Below are 16,726 nucleotides of genomic sequence, written 5' to 3' on the forward strand. Positions count from 1 at the left end.
CTGGAGTGATGGTACAAGTTGATGACAGGCTGGTAGGTATGACACCAGAACCTGCTGGGATGTAGCCATGACTGGTGACATACAAAAAGGGGACACCCCTTCAGAGGCTGGAGGTACATACCTCACTTGCAAAAGGTCATCAGCTGATGTGAGCCACATGCAAGAATCAAAGGGGTGTGATCTGGTGGTCCCACAACAACGGGAGGCCACGACCAACCAGCCATTCTCCATGCCTCCTGACCATCGCCCTCAGGTTCACAGCTCCTCATCTCCTGGGCTGTAAAGCAACAGGAAAGCCAAGTGGAGGGCCTGGCCATGAAAGAAGACAGCCAGTCAAGTCTCTGGGGATGTAAACAGTAAACTCCTTTATTGAGACATGGTTACAATGATTCCTGTTACACAGTTTTAAAATATTTTCAAACACTCTTCCAGGGGAGAAGTTAAAATAGGAGGCTTAGATTGTTCTGCTGGGAAGTACACAATGTATCCTTTGGCCTGGAATTTTAAAGAACTCAAGCTCCTATGGTTTTTATCACAGCCCTTCTGTTTACTTTTTGTGTATTTTCAACAGCATTTGCCCAATTATATATATGGAGAGAACACGCACACACCAGAGAAAATGAAACAGAATGATGCCAGAAGCTTTTCTGCAAATATAAGAAGTAATTTTATTGTAAAATATTGAAGCTGGCGTGGCCTGAGGAGAACAGGACACGTTTTGGACTTCAGTACAAATTCCAACTTGGAAGGGACCGACAGCAGAACAGGACAGAGTGAAGAGACAAATCAGATGGGGTGAGAGGCAGAAACCGAATCACATGACCTACACAGAATCCACGGGGCATATGGCCATCTTCCAATATGGCTTTTCTTGTGCAGAGGCATGCACAGCAGTCCCTGGCTCACAATGGCATCCTGGCTTTCAGGAGAACTCTCCAAGCCAGGCATTTCTTTGGCAAGAGTAAAACTGTTCTTCGGGGGACATTGGGGATGCACATTGGTGGCATTCATCAATCCCAGCCACTCCTGGTGCTTCGCTGTGTTTGCCATCACTTCCAGGGTGGGGTGGGGACACAGCACCGGAGCCGAGTGTGATGGCTGGCTCCCCGGGGCACCATAGCTTTCTCATAGTGGAAGGAGAGGTGTGACAAGAGGGCAACACTCGCTGTGAGGCATCCTTGTTCCTTGTTGGTCCTGGATACCTCTGCATCCGAACGAAGGCCCCACCCCCACCCCCACCAACCACCACACACACACACACACACACACACACACACACACACACACACACGAGGAGGCGGCAGAGGCCAGCATACAGAGGAATCCATACTGCCCTCCAAACCCCCCCGCACTGAGGCCTGCACCCAGGACACCCCTCTTTGGAGACCCAAACAGAGGAGCCTGGAGCCAGAATCCATTGCACTGGTTGTCAGTCCACTGGCTGCTCACAAAGCAGTCTGGCTGTCAGCATGGGCACCCAGTGGCTTCCATCCCTTCTTGGCACACACAGAGAAATTAGCACCACAAACATCCAGCGACTGAACAAGACCATTGATGCACCAGGTACCAGGCAGAAAATCTTTGCTTTGCTCATGTGTTTTCAAATGATATAAGTAGAGCCCAGAGTAGGGGACAGGCTTCAGGAAGGACTCCACACCATCATAAGCACGGGGTACTGGCAAGGAAGAAAGGTCTCTGGCACCAATATGATCTTCAGGTCCTTGGGGGGAAAATCTCAGAATGTGGAGAAAGAAAGGTGGGGAACGAGACATGGCAGGCAACTTGGTGCTGCCTCTAGGGATCTCAGGACACATAGCACCACAAGAGACTACGGTAAAAAAAAAAAAAAAGTCAGCACCAATGTTCATAGCTATTTATCATCTACAGAACACGTGGTTCTCCAGGCCTGGACACTGTCCCATCAGCCTCTGCAGGAAGGAACACGGAAAAAGGAAGCAATCAGAATTAATTTAAGCCTGTGTTTTTTATCTGAGTGCACGTAGAAAAGGCAGGCTATCAAATGCCTTTCTTTTTCCCTCCCCATAAAAATTATTCAGAGCTAATCAAAAAGAAAAATATATATAATTAAGAGTCTGGAAAGGGGCCCAGGCACCTGCAGTGGCAATGCAGCTTCTTGTTGACTGGGCAAATTTCCAATGTATTGCACGTTCTTGGGGCGGGTGAGGAGATGCCCTCTGCTGAGAGCCTGATTGCAAGGCCGAGCAGGTGCCCATTCTCTCCATGGGCCTGAGGTTGGGTTTCCATGCAAGACTGAAAGCCAGGCACACTCAACATTTATAACAATACAATACAAATATTTACTTAAAATTCTCACAAAAACATAAGCACCTTTAATCCATCGGAAAGGCACGTGTGGAATGACATTTGGCCTCTGAGTGGATGTGTTGAGGGTTGTTTAAAAAAAAAAAGGAGGCTTTAGCGACCTTTACAAGACCACCTCAGAACATCTTTGAAGGTCAGGGGAATATATATCTTCATGTTCAATTTTTAAAAGTGATTTCCAAATACTGCTCCACCCGTCCCACCCCTGGCCAATGGTCCATTAACACCTTTGATGAACCTATCCAGAAAGCTGGGGAGCAGGGCCTATAGGGAGGCAAGAGGCTGTGGTGTGGCTAGGTCATGTGATTCGGCTCCGTGGGGACACGGCTCTTTCCCTTTGTTCTCTCTGGGCGTGGGGTCCAACGCCAAGGGGTGCCCGAGGCGCAGGTGAGTCGGGCAGGTGGGGGTGAGAAATGTTCACTGTCCAGGATGGGCCGTGCACAGGACACCCACAGGTGGGGTGCTGAGGTCACGAGGTTGCTCTGGAGACCAATGGGCTCAGCAGCTCCTAGCCCAGGAAGCAAGCTGGCCCCACTTCAAATCCAAATTTCTGTGAGGCTTCACCAAAGTCGTTGAACATGATGTCCACAATGGGAACTTGCTCTACTTTGGGCGTGTCGATCTCCAGCACCGTCTTCTGATAGCCTTTCTTGGTCTAGGAAGGGGGAAGTGGGCGCAGTTAAAGCTGGCAGTCTAGCCTTGGCCCAGGTCTCCCTCTGCCCCAAGGCTCCATCAACTCCTGAGCCAGGAAGACAGCAGAGCAGCAAGTCTGAGGAACCACGGCCAGGCAGAGAAGTGATGGGACTCCTGTAAGACTTCACACAGAGAGGCAGGTGGAGCTCTGCAGCCGTGCCAGGCCCCTCCACAAGTGTGGCCAGGCAAGGGGACCTTCTGTACTTACTACCTGCTCCAGCATGCACTGAGTAAACTGAGGCACAGGAGGGTCACAATTGTGCAGTATGAACAGCCTGTTGGATAGATAGGTCAGTGCTCCTCCTGTGCTCAGACCAGCACTCTTGAGCAGAGGGGACAGGGTTCTCCTAGGAAAAGCAGGCTGGGCCTCGGCCAGGAGAGGGAGTTGCCAACAGAGACATCTCTTTCTGCCAGAATATAGGGAGGAAGACACCACTTCTGTCCCCAAAGCCAAGCAAGTGTAACTTGAGGTGTCAGGAACACTTGTCACAGAGGACAGTCTGGTTCTGCTATTCTGCCAATGCCCTTCAATGGTTCCTGACATCCATCTTTCCTCCAGCCAGTACACACTGGCCCATGTCCTGAGCCAGGATGTCCACACCCATGGATGTAGAGTGCACTTACAGGAGACTGTGTCTGGCCTGGGAATGGTCTCCTCTACTGCCTATCCCTTGGCTGATGTCATGAGGAGAAAGTGGGTGGGCAGCAAGTACCCCAGATGTAACTGTGGATGCAACGCCCTGGGGTGCAGCCCAGCAGAGGGTCTCCTAGTAACCCCATGTCAGTCCTGAAACTCTCATGTTTGATGCCCAGCTGTGGGGCTTTACTCTCCCTGAGTGTAGACTGGATATGTACCCAAAATCTAAATAAGAACCCCATTGCTCCAGGTGATGGTGGGAAGATGAGGATGGACCCCCTCATGTGTGGGCTTGCTCCCCTTATGAAGGGACCCCAGAAAGACCCACCCTCCATCTCTTCCTTATGGTAACACTGCAAAGGTGTCTGTGTATAACCTGGGTTGATGGTCCCAACCTTGAACATTCTGAATGCAGAATTGTGAGCAGTTCCTGCTGTTTATAAAGCCACTTTGGCGACAGTCATTGGTGATTTCGGCCAAACCAACCCAAGCCACCCTGAGCCACAGCTGGAGGCTAAGCCATTGGTAGGTTTCCCACCTCAGGCCTGAGTGCACTGGGAAATTTCTTTGTTTACAACTGCTAAGCTTTGCGGGAGAACTTTTTACATACAGCAAATAACACAGCCTGCTACCTGATGTCTCCATCTGGAATGTGGATGGCTTGCTGAGAGTGCAGGGATGACTGGGGGTGGGCAGTACCTTTTCTAGCTGTCATCCAGTGTCCTGCCTTCACTGTCCTCACCTTCCCTCACATGCCCCAGACTGCACCTGCCCACAGCTACCCTAATTGGATGCCTCTGTCCTGTGCTCAGAGCCAGGGTAGGGATAGCCAGTGTTCCAGAAGCATTTGAGCACTGCACGCTCTTCCCATTGCATTGACTTGGGGTGGAATCTGCATTTTATTCAATGGGAGTCTTGGAGAATTTTGTCACTTGTAGTTTTCTGGCTGCCCCCTAGAAACACTGAGAAACACCAGGAGTCCAGCACAGATACTGCCTGCCTTGAACATGGTTGTGTTTGAGGGATAACTATAACTGATCTTGCCAGGCAGGTCATAAGGGGACTGGCCAAAGGCATAGCCACACCTATCCATTTCCATGGTCATTTCTTGAAACTTACCTCACAAAATATCTGAGGGGCTAGAGATGGCTCAGTGGTTAAGGTGTTTGCCATGAAAGCACGAACACTGCCCATGAAGAGGTGGCCAATGCGGGCTGCAGTTGGGACAACTCCCACCTCAGCTACCACACTCTCTCAGGGTCTGCCTGGCCCTGGAGGTGCGCTGAGAGCTCCCCAGTACACTCAGATCCTCCCTCAGATGCCCAGATGCGTGAATAACAGGTTCTTGCCATGCCAGCATGCAGGCCAGAGTCTGATCCCCAGAACCCACTGGGCTGGACTGACGGCTTAGTAGATGAGGGCACTTGTCCTTGCAGAGGACCTAGGCTCAGTCTCAGTCTCAAGCACCCACATGGTGGCTCACAACCATCCGTGGTTCCCGTTCCAGGGGATTCAGTGCTCTCCTCTGGCCTCCGTGGGCACCAGGCTTGCATGTGGTCTATAGACATACATGTGAGCAAAGCACTAACACACATAATATGAAAATGAAATAAATCCTTAACATAAAAGCTTGGAGGAGCTGGAGAGATGGCTCAGTGGTTAAGAGCACTCTCTGCTCTTCCAGAGGTCCTGAGTTCAATTCCCAGCACCCACATGGTGGCTCATGACCATCTATAATGAGATCTGATGCCCTCTTCCATCATATATGCAAATGGAACACTGACGTATATAAATAAACAAATTTTTTTAAAGCTTGGAATGGTGGTGCATGCTGGCAACCTTGGTGCTTAGGGGGTGGGGGTGGGAAGCCTGCCAGATTCCTGGAGTTACCTCAAGTTTACTGGCTAGCCAGCTTAGCTTACTTGGTAAGTTAAAGCCAGTGAGACACTTTGCCTTTCTACAGGAATAGCCGCCACTTGTCCCATCCGTATGTAACACACACACACTCATACATACAAGAGCACAGGCACAAATACAGACACATGCGTGCACAAACACACACTCACACACTCATACATACAAATGTACAGGCACAAATACAGACACACACACACACACACACACACACACACACACACACACACACACACGGTGATCACACCTGACCCAGAAAAGAGCTACTTAAGTGGGAGTGCTCTCTATGATCCAACCCAGACCTACCAGGCCAGCTATACTCTGATATGGCCAGGCTGGGGCATATTTGGCCCTCCATGCATCCCCAACACACAGCCCAGAGAATAGCACACAGAACATACTCCACAAATTTGCACTAGCGAGTACTGCACCCAAAGGGGTCATACTCACAGCACAGCCGTCCACTAGAGCACGGATGTAGGGGTTGTTATCGTAAGAAATTTCCTCATCGTTGGAGCCCAAGAACCGGATAGCTTTGTCGTAGCTGCCTGTGGCGGCATCCTGCCAGGCCACCGACTGGTAGCAGTTGTAGGTAATGTTCTGGTGGGCAGAGGCACTCAGCAGCCGCAGGAAGGTCATTTGTACCACGCCCACAGGGTTGCCTTCAGCATCCACGTAGGAGAGCTGGGGGTGGGCACAGCACGGGGAATCAGCAGGGTGGACACAGCAATGGTCACGGAGTTTCCCACATCCACAGGGCCTCACCCAAGCCCATCTTCCTAAGGCTGCTGCCTAGAAGCTTCCGTCATCCTTGCCCTTAATGCACAGGATCTCCTGGGAGCTCCAGGAACACGAGCCAAGGGAAACACATCTTGTGTTCTTCAGAGACTAAATGTCTGCTTAGCATCCTCCCTTCAGCATCCCTACCTCTCTAGATGCAGTGCCTGCACTGCTTCCTCCAGGAAGCCTGCCTAGGTCACGTTTTCCTGCACTTGACCCTCTTTTCCGCCTCTAGTTCCCAGGCCACTTCCGAGGAGCCAGTCACCTCCTCCCTTCTCACGGGATCTGCCTGGCTTGCTGCACTGAACAAACATATGTTCCATTAAGACCTGCCCTCTGGTCCATGGGTCATAGAAGGCACCACACTCCCATCCCATCGATGAGTCAGGATGCTGGGAGCAAGAGGCAAGGCCCGAGTCCCTGGAGCAGATGCATGGTATTAAGCCTTGGAAGTAGAAGATGCTCTTGGCACCTGCTGGCCACGCCCTTCCCTGCCTTTCCTGGGTGTTCTTGAGTGTTCTACCTGACCTTGAGCCTTGACAGAAGCTCTCCTCTTTGCTAGGTCCATGCCCAGAGGCAGGATATGCTGCAACTGTCACCTTTGGTCACAGCTCTGTCCCTGCTCTTCACTGTTCCTCGAATGCAGCCCTGAGGCTGTGTGTTCCAGCCTCCCTCTGCACCATCAGGTCCTGTGTCCCACCTGTCACCTTCCTTGAACCATGTATGCCACAAGCCTATCCTGTTGTTCCTGCCACTGTGCTGAGCAAAGGAAGGCAGCATGAGCTCTTGTAGACAGATGGAAGGTTGCCTGCTTAGTGGTCAGCATGTCCAAGGCGCCAGCTTGGGAATCAAGAGCTAGAATGGCCAAGAGACAGTGGGGAAATGGCAGAGCATGATGGACTAGCCTAAGTAGGATCTGAGTGTGTGGGTACTGGAGTGACCAGGTGTACCCCGAAGGTGCAAGGGCATCCTATTCTGCCAAGGGACAGGCTTCTAAGGCAGCCAACACACTATCCACTGCCCACTGCCCAGACCAAGCAAGTAGTGCATGGCTCTGGAAACAGGACCCACACTGGAAGGCCCACTCTCCACAAGAAGCTGGGACAGCGTCGGGGAAAGAGAATGCCACTCTGTAAGTGGCTTCCACAGTGTCATCAGGATCTCAAGCCATTCTGCTCCACATGGGCGCCTGAGAGGAGAGTCCTATTGTCTACAGCTTCTTTGCAAACAGAACTTTCTGAGCCATTAGTATTATCAGGGGTGCAAAACTCAGCTGTAGGACAAAGCACTGCTTCCCGGCGCCTGGATGTGACTGAAGGCCTCTCTCCAGGCAAGGACTAACAGGGTTCCGCTGGGCATCAAGGAAAGAGGCTGGCAGAGGGAAGTGTCTCACTCTGCTCCAAGCAATGTCTGCTCCAACACTGTTCTGTGTTGGCCATTCCAAAGGGCATGTGGTCAGTGAAGGAATGCTGGGGCAGTGCTGGCTCTTGCACATGGTGACCAAAAAGACATGGCAACTTCAGAGCCCACGTTTTCAAGAGTAACAGGAGGAAAGAATGGGATGGTGGAGCCAGGCCCAGGACCCTGTTCCTTCTCACAATGGTTGTGGAATACCTGGGGGTCCCCAAGTTATGTCAAGCAAACTCCACTCCCTTGGAGACGGCTTGAGAAAACACACAGTCAGAGTCTGCAGAGGGGAGAAAATGCATACCAACCGGCAGTCCAGGCATCTGGAGCTCCTGGGAGGACACGTGACTGACTTGAGAAAGGGCACACATGCCACAGCAGAGGCAGGGATGGCACCACAGAAGGACCGGAAGCCCTAGTACTGTCCCATGTTGGAGTCTTCAAGTGGCCCTGCCCTAGGGGATTGGTTCCCTGCAGCCTCAGTGTGAGGGGCCATCTTAGGCATCTAAGATGAAGATTTGATCCCCTAGGTTATTATGGTTCTTACTGGGAGCTGGGAACCAGCAGTGGAGCCCGAAGGCAGTCTGGTTTGCCTTGGATGGTCCTTGCGCCTCTGTCGCTGGTAACTGACTCAGGATAAAGGTGAGAGGTGGCAGCCTAGACATGGGTATTCTATGACCATTTGCCCCTTTAAGAAGGATAGTGATTGGGTCAGGCACCCCCTCGGGGAACCTGGACTACACCAGGTGGAAGCCATTTGGGAAGAGGGGAGAAGCCAGGTCAAGTTGAGGCAGACAGGACCCCAATGGATCTCAGCCCTGGGCAGTTTCACTCCCACAACAGCTCCTTTTTTGCCTGATCCTCCTCAGATCTCCTGTCACTGCTCACTGGGCCTTCTTCCCCACAGGTCCTTCTGTGTGCCAGCGGCTCTCCTCTGAAGAGAGCAACAGAAGCAGAGAGGAAACAATGCCAGGCAGAGAAGAGAAGGGGAAGAGAGGGCCTCAGGGCTGAAGCCTAAAGAACATGGCTGCAGAGGTGAGCTCCTCGGAACCCTGACCGAGAGCCAGGCATGCCTCCAGGCTGAGGGCTGACAGAGAGGTGGGGGCAGGATGGTCCTGGAAGCCACACACACTGTGCTCACTAGAGGGGCAGAGGCTGGTGCAGCGCTGAGAGGCAGTGGAAGCCCCATGGAGTCTGTGTGAGCAAGGACTCGTGGGATGAGACCCCACTATATTGATGAGTCAAAAGACGGTGTGGACTCTCCTCGGGACCTGGAACCTGAAGCCTAGCAGGGCTTCGCAAAGTTTTGAGCTGACTTCAGTTAAGGCCCACAGTGTGGGGGGGAAACGTTCCATTCTGAGGGGGTGAGCCCTGCTCTCACAGCAATGGATCTAAACAAGTTCCTGGGCCTCCATGCTGATCACAAGGGCCTTCGGGTTGATGTCTTAAGATCTTTTCACCTCTGAGATGGATTGTGTTCTGAGATACACCTCCCATAAGTTAAACCCAGACTAATACAGCCATGTGGGGTGTGACTGTGAACTGCAAGGTCAGCAACAGCCAGAGCCCAGGAAGAGGGTGTGAATGTCAGGGGCCTGGATGAACCCTTAATAAACCAACTTCCCTGCATGCCCACGGACTTAGGAAGGGTCACCTACTCTCTGCTCATCTCTGACCTGTGGTTTGCCAGCCAGCTTGCATCACCCATAGGCAGCAGGGGGCTTTAATGGAGGGTGCTCACCTCCTGCTGTGAAGGCCCTGAATCTCAGTGGGAAGCTACCCACCGACTTCCAGGACAGAAGGAAGGAACTCTGGTTTAGGTGAAAGAGGAGGCAAGAAGAAGAGATGCTACACCCATCCGGGCCTTGCTGTCAGGCGTGTGGAGCATTCTGGCCTAGAGGGCAGCAGCAGGTGTGGCCCCAGCTGCCGTTAGTGCCATGCAGCGCCAAGAGCCAGGCGGAGCCGCAAGCAGGCTTCGCAAGGCGGCCACTTACCAGGGAACCCCGCTTGTACTGACTATACCAGGTGGAAGGCTGCTCTTTGGGCCAGCGGGCCATTTTACTCTGCAAGATAGGAGATGGCGGGTTTAAAGTGACAACCGCAAAGGACGTGGGGTCACCTTACCAGTTTCCCACGCTTGAATTCACTGAACCAGGAACCTGGGTTTTCTTTGGGCCAAGAAGTGATTCTGGCCTACACATCAGTCATGGATGGCGGGGAGGAAGAGAAACAGAAAATGAAAGGGTTACTTCTATCCCCATAGACAGACTTTCCCAGTTCTCCCAGCCCCTTTGTCCTGCCAAGATGCCCATGCCTCCTCCCCTAAGAGCTGACATGGGATGACAACAGCTCTGTAGGGTGTCCAGATCATGCCAGGACTGCAGGCTACACCCTGAATGCCAAGGCATCAAGTGACTGCCGAAAGCTAAGAGTAGGGCAGTAAATAACAAGGGAAAGCTGCAGCCAGTATGACTGCTGGTTTAGCGATGTGTGGACATCTCAGCACACTCTCCTTTTGAGAGGCAGTGGCTCAGGCTCTCCAGTTGTCACTTGGCACTGCAGCAACCTGGGCAGAGCCACTGTGCATGTGGGGTGTCAGTGTGTATGCACGTATAGTATGTGTGTATGTGTGCACAAGTGTACCTATGTGGTGCTGTAATGGCCCAGAATTAACAGAGAGTCAAGGAAAGATTTAACCCCAGATACGTCACATTTGCTCCTTCCTCTCTCCCAACCTGGCACTAGAGAGTTAGTTGCTCTACTGTGAACCCAAGTAAGAATTTACTACCCTGACAGGTATCGAGCCTTACTCCTTGTTTGACCTTATAAAGCTCCCCAATTCCCTAGAACCATAGCCCCTAAGTAAGCAGATGAAGTATCTTCCAACGCCCCAGTTCCAGCCAATTGTCCATGACCATACAAACCTTGCCCCAGAGACCTGGCCCACCTCCCCTGGGAAAAATAAATATCCCTGCCCCCCGAATAAACTGAAATAGTTTTCCAAAGCTGTTCCCAGGTGTGTGTGCTCCTTACCCAATCACTCTCTGTCGACCAAGGCCCTGCATTGTACCCAGCCACCCTGGCAAAGCTTTCCTCCCTCCCTCCAGACGAGTGCACAGGCTGGCTATCAAGAGGAGACACGGACACGGAGTGACATATATGCATAATGAGTACGCATAAGGTACGTGGCTATGGCATGTGTCGAGTATGCACCCGTATGAGAAGCTCCCTCCATGCTGGCTCGCTGCAGGCCATGGAAAACTCAGGCTGAGACTGAGCGGGACACTTCCTCCCTTCTGGTAGACTTCCTTAGCATCAGGAGGTACCGAGTAGGCTGCTGGGGGAGAATTGTCCCCAACAGTCCTGTTTAGTTGTGGGTCCTGTGTGCGATGCTTCCAATAAGCCAGGCAGATGTACACACAGGTGCCAATGTGGTACCACTTCCATGATGTAACCAGCTGCTCTTCAACAGGTGTAAGGTACACTTCACAGAAGGGAGCTAACATCAGGAACTATAAACTTGGGGAGAAGCTCACGGCTGGGGAGTTGACGGGTTCCAGTGGAAAGGCTGCTGCTATTTATTGCTCTGTTAATGGATATGATGTAGCTATCAAATTGCCTTCTAATCTTTGGTGTTTAGGCCTGTACAGTACTGCTGCTTTCTCAGTTGGTCACTGGAAGAAGTTAGTTTATATTAATCAATTGATGTTCCACAACAGGAGATGTGGGAAGAATTTTAGAAGAAGGAGTGAAGTGTTGTGTGGTTGTGGCCTCCAAGTGGAAACATCTTTTCTTAGAGCTAAGCTTACTAAGGCTCAGAGAGTACACACAACTCACAAGTCTCAGGAACTTGCTCAGACTTACAGTATGTACAAGGCACCTTAGAAGGCTATAAAAGCAGTGCGAAGAAGAGGTTCTCTGACCAGCCAAGCTGCCTGCCAGTCACAAAACTCCAATGATGCAGCTTTTGTGAATTGTAAACCTGCTGGGCTGGTCTTTTTAGTGAGACAGCTGCCTTTGACTCAGCCATGTCCCTGTAAATAACCCCAATCAACTCATATCTTCACTCAGATAGACCTGGGTGAAATCATTTTTTGCTCTTTGCACTATTGTCAGTGCCCTAATATGAGGTGGAAAGATTTTTGTTGTCTCCCAAAAAAATATCATACAACAGAGGTGTGTGTGTGTATGTTGTGTATGTGTTAAGGTTTTCACTGGGGACTTGTACATTAGGTAATCTGCCATGACAAGGGAACAAAGGCTGCCCCAAAAGCCTCCTGAAATCGAAGAGCTAAAGGAACACGCTTCATCATGGAGCTTGCCTCTGTACCTCCCTTAGGGAGTCTCACTTCGGGTCTGTGTCTATGGAAGCCAAGGATGCAGATATGCAAGATTGGCCAACAGAGGGGGCTCAGAGCTACTGTGGGCTGAAGGAGTGGGTGGCTGAGCCTCTGTAGGGTGAGGGTGGTGGGTGGTGTCTCTGGGCTGACTCACTGTTAGTGTAGAAAAAGGAAGTCCTCAGGACATCCTGGGCTGACCAGGCACAGGAGAGACCCATGTTTCAGACCCAAGCCCAGTGGTCAAGTGGGGAAAGAGTCAGAGATAAGAGTCATTGTCGATTGTCCCCTTTGAGCTGGCTGGCTGCTGGGGAAATGAGGTATCCCGTCTGCCTGACCCCCAGAATCCTGACTTTCCCTGTGGTTTTCAGATGTCAGTCAAGGCCACACTCCAACTGAGTAGGAGCAGTTCCCCCGAAGTTAGGGACAGAGAACACAGGCTTTGCCTCAGACTTCTGCTCAAACTGCTCCAGGCTCTGGAGCCCTCACTCTCGAGGACTCTGGGAGAGGGTCCCTCCATCCTTGGCAGTCATCTCTGGCCCAGCCCATAGTCCATACATGTGGGAGAAGCAAAGAAGCAGAATGCAGGGTCTGTCTAGACGCCATCTGACACAGTCCCAGAGACAGGCTGGCTACCAGAGGCTGGCTGTAGAGGGCAGAGCACCAAGACGGGTGAGAAAGGTCTGTTAGCTCAGTCCCATCCCCAGAGCTATGGCCAGATGTAGGGATACACCAAGACCCATACAGTGGGTCCTCATGTCTCAGACCTCTTCAAAGCTCTGGCTTATCCTGAAGCCCAGGATCTCAGAATTCTGGAGGGATGGAGGGACGCAGAAGACTATGAATCTCTTATCCCTGCCCTGCCCCTGCTGCCACCAGCAGGGTGTGACCCAAGGGCATGCGGGCACTTACCACATTTATGGTGTGATTTAGAGAGAGGCTGGAAGCCCCAGGGAGCCCTTATGCTCTCTCCAGCAGGGACTCACTTCCCAGATCACTAGGCAGGTCACTAGGCAGCTGTGATGTGGAATACACACACACACACACACACACACACACACACACACACACACACACACAGAGACCCCTGCTGTGGTCTCCCAAAAATGGCATGGGACAACTCTGAGCCATCCCAGGCCAGATGGAGGGACACTGAGGCTGGAGTCATGGTTATTCTCTCAGACACAGAGAAGGCTTTCTTCTTGCCTGCCTGTCCTGTAGCCTCTGCCACAGATTCCTTGGCATAGTTTAGACACCTATCTCTCTCTCTCTCTCTCTCTCTCTCTCTCTCTCTCTCTCTCTCTCTCACACACACACACACACACACACACACACACACAGACACACACACACACAGTCCTACCTACATGAGTGAGCTCTGGAAAGGCCACAAAGGTGACTGCACCCCTCACAAAATCTCTTGAGTCAGAACCCGGCACATCCTCTCACAGACCCCTGTCTGGCACCTGAGAGGCCTGGCACAGGTTCCACAAAAATAAGCTGGCACTCCCAGTTTAGGCACCCAGCAGCTTCCTTCCAGGTGTCTTGGGCTCTTTATCACACTTGCCCCAAAGGCCTTCCAGAGTTTTAGGTTGGTCTGGGCGGTGATGCTGCTGAGCCCCAATGATGGCTGCCTCTGCCAGGATAATCCTATTGTGGATGACTGGAGGAACACACAACACACTCAGAGCAGTAGCCTCATGAAGGAACTGAGGCTGCACCTGCCACTGCACACCTGAAATATCTCACCCTGAGACAGCTCAAGAGTGACTTCAGGGAGAAGCCTCTTGGTTCCGAAACCGACTGGCCTCTGACTTTCAGCCTTAAGGCTGAAATACTGACACCCTGGTCCAAGTGGAGGCAGGCAGCTGGTCGGGGTACTCACCCCCTCAGACTTCTTGTCAGGGAAGACGCACGTGGACCCTCCGGCTGTGAAATTGCAATACACTTTGAAGGAGTCCCTGGAGCACCCTTGGTTGGGATCGACCCAGTATTCACCTGGATTTCAGAGACAGAGAGGCCGATTCATGAGAAAGGCTCCCTGGGCAACTGCAGGAGTCACTGCAACATTTCAGTTTAGCTGGGAAACGCACAGCCAGGGCCACAAAGCCACCGACACAGCCTTCCCTGCTCATCTCACAGTGCTGTCCTTTTCCTGTGGGGAGCATAAAGACCAGCGGACGGCCCTGTTCACAAGAACACGGCCGGAGCATGAAGTGCGCCGTGTCAGTGTCTGCCGACCTTTGTGGGTGGAGGACAGACAAAGGATGCTCTCAAGTGAACCTGGAAATGTGTGAGCATGGGGCCAGAATCTACTGAGATGAGACACCCCTCAAATCCACCAGGGGGAACATCCCTACTTCCTGAGAAAGGCATGCCAGTTTCACTTCACAGCTAACAGGCCCTTGGTTTGAAGAGGGTGAGGACAAGGTTCTACGGTTCTGCCACTGCTTAAAACCCACCTTCCCAGGCACAGCAGTGGACATAAACCTGGCACCAAGCTGCCTTCAGGGCCAGCTAAGGGCCAGGCCAAAGGCATTTTTATACACTGCTCATGTACCACTTACAGGGTGTGTGTTTCTGTCCTCATGTTACAAATCAGGAACAGCGAGACTTGGAGTAAAGCAGGAAGATGCCTAATAAGCCTCGAAGCCTTGATACTTGAGCCCTGTCTGACCTCCCCTGGTGTGTTAACTAACTCTCTGGTGTTTCAGCAGATGAATGAGGGGTCCAGCCTCGCCTTCCTCCCATGGACGGTGGGGATGTGTCTCCCGCACTGTGACCCTCCCTCACCGTCTGGGAAGTCAGGATGGCAGAGCTGCAGGTCCTTGCAGGTACGGGCGGGGTTCTGCTGTGTGCCCAGTGGCCGCTTCATCTGCTCAATCTCCAGTTTCAGGGAGTTGAGGGAACCAAAGATCTCCTCCATGCCATCCGCATAGTCCACGTAGCTCTCCCCAGCCCCGTCATCCAGGAGCTGGCTGGCATCAATGTTCCGCCGAGTCCTGGATGCCTGGATGGGCAGGGGCTGGATGACCTCACCTGGAGGGCCCTGGGGTGCAGAAGAGAGCAGTCGTGCTTAGGAGAGGACAAGGATGATCCTGTCCCAAGGGCAGAGCTAAGTGGCACTGAGCCAGAAGTCTAGTTCCCTCAGCCTGTGTCCTGGGCTGGAAGGACAGCTGCCGGCCCACCTGGTGTTTTATCTCCTTCCTATATCCTGAATATTCCATGCCCACCTATCCCCCAGGTGTCTGCCTGGCTAAGTTTCTCTCTTCCCTGAGCCCAAGGCCCTTCCTCTTCTTCAGAATGCAGTCGCCTTAGCTACGTCTGCTGCCCTGTTCTTAGCCTACAAGCCAAGCTGTGGGGAAGCAATCAAAGCTCCATCTTATCTCTGTGGCCCCACTTGGCGCTGAACACAGAGAGCCGTTTAAGTGCCAGTTGGTACAGAGAGTGGCTCATGTCCAGGTGCCCCAGCAGGATGACTGAGGTAGTCGGGAGGCTGGCAGCACCAGGACACATCAAGCTTTTCCTGCATGTACATTCAGCCACAGAACCACACATACGCAGACACAATATACACACCCACACACATGCATGTTCACACATACATACATTGTTGTGTAAAAGTTGCCTCCAAGACTGAAACATTCCATCCCGCAGGTAAGTACCTTAAAAAGGAAGGTAAACGCTTCAAAACAGCTTCAGGAAGTTCCCGAAACTGACTAGATTCACTAGGCTCCTCCCTGCCAGACTAAGCAATGAAAGCTGAGAGTCCTTCTGAGAGAAGCTGAGTTAAGCGCCAAACTCAGGTAAACCAAGCTGCAAAGACTCTGAGACCAGACCAGATGCCTGGAAAAGCAAAATCAGCCAAGCTGCCTGAGAGAGACCCAGGCCAACGGGTCCATTCACTTAGAATGGACACTCTGCGACCTGCTGAGCTGCCTGCAGGCTGTACAGTGTGCTCCAGGTTCCCAGCTTTGCTGTCATCAGTGCTGGGGTGGACTTGGAAGATGCAGCTGTTTTTCAGGCATTTCTGTTCCTGTAAGTAACCTCTCACCCATTTCTTTTAACTAAGCCCAATAAAAGTCATGGCTCACCAAGCTGGACATGAGCGCAGTATCCACACTTTGGTCTATTTGGATGTATGTGTGTTGTGACTGCCCATGAAAAGTTTAGTCATACAACTATACACATGTACAATACACATATGGAATCATGCCCAAATGTTTACACGTGCCTGTTTATACACATACATACGCATTAACACACACCTAGAAATACACAATTCATATACACATATAGATACATATACAAGTTAGAAACACCTATACATTTATATGTGCATATTCATATACGTACATACACACATAAACAATACACAGAGAAACACATACATAAACATATAGAAACATATTGCACATCAAACAGGCATGTTGACAGACACATGCAAAATATAAATACATATATTTATACATATGTATAAATATATGTACATACATAAAATATAAATACATATATTGTGAACATGAATGCATGTTCACAATACATATATGCACATACAATATACATATAGAAATATACATTATACATTTCATGTTCATACACATGCACATAAATA

The 16,726-nt window shown here is 51.4% G+C and overlaps 1 protein-coding gene across 2 annotated transcripts in view; it reads right to left on the reverse strand.

Annotated features, from left to right (window-relative positions):
* Window positions 1-342: 342 nt before the first annotated feature.
* Window positions 343-16,726, reverse strand: part of COL5A1 (collagen type V alpha 1 chain) — a 147,134-nt gene continuing 130,750 nt past the window's right edge. The window contains exons 62-66 of one of the 2 annotated variants that reach the window (XM_084798098.1): window positions 14,905-15,160; window positions 13,997-14,109; window positions 9,769-9,837; window positions 6,038-6,271; window positions 343-2,998 (exon numbers count right to left, since the gene is read on the reverse strand). In XM_084798098.1, the coding sequence (XP_084654224.1) occupies window positions 2,852-2,998; window positions 6,038-6,271; window positions 9,769-9,837; window positions 13,997-14,109; window positions 14,905-15,160 (819 nt within the window). In that variant the 3' untranslated portion in view covers window positions 343-2,851. Of the gene's footprint in view, window positions 2,999-6,037; window positions 6,272-9,768; window positions 9,838-9,898; window positions 9,968-13,996; window positions 14,110-14,904; window positions 15,161-16,726 lie in introns of both variants that reach the window. The other variant, XM_084798097.1, reaches the window with a different exon arrangement.

The sequence above is a fragment of the Acomys minous genome, assembly GCF_964271855.1.
Source record: "Acomys minous genome assembly, chromosome: 10".
NCBI lineage: Eukaryota > Metazoa > Chordata > Mammalia > Rodentia > Muridae > Acomys > Acomys minous.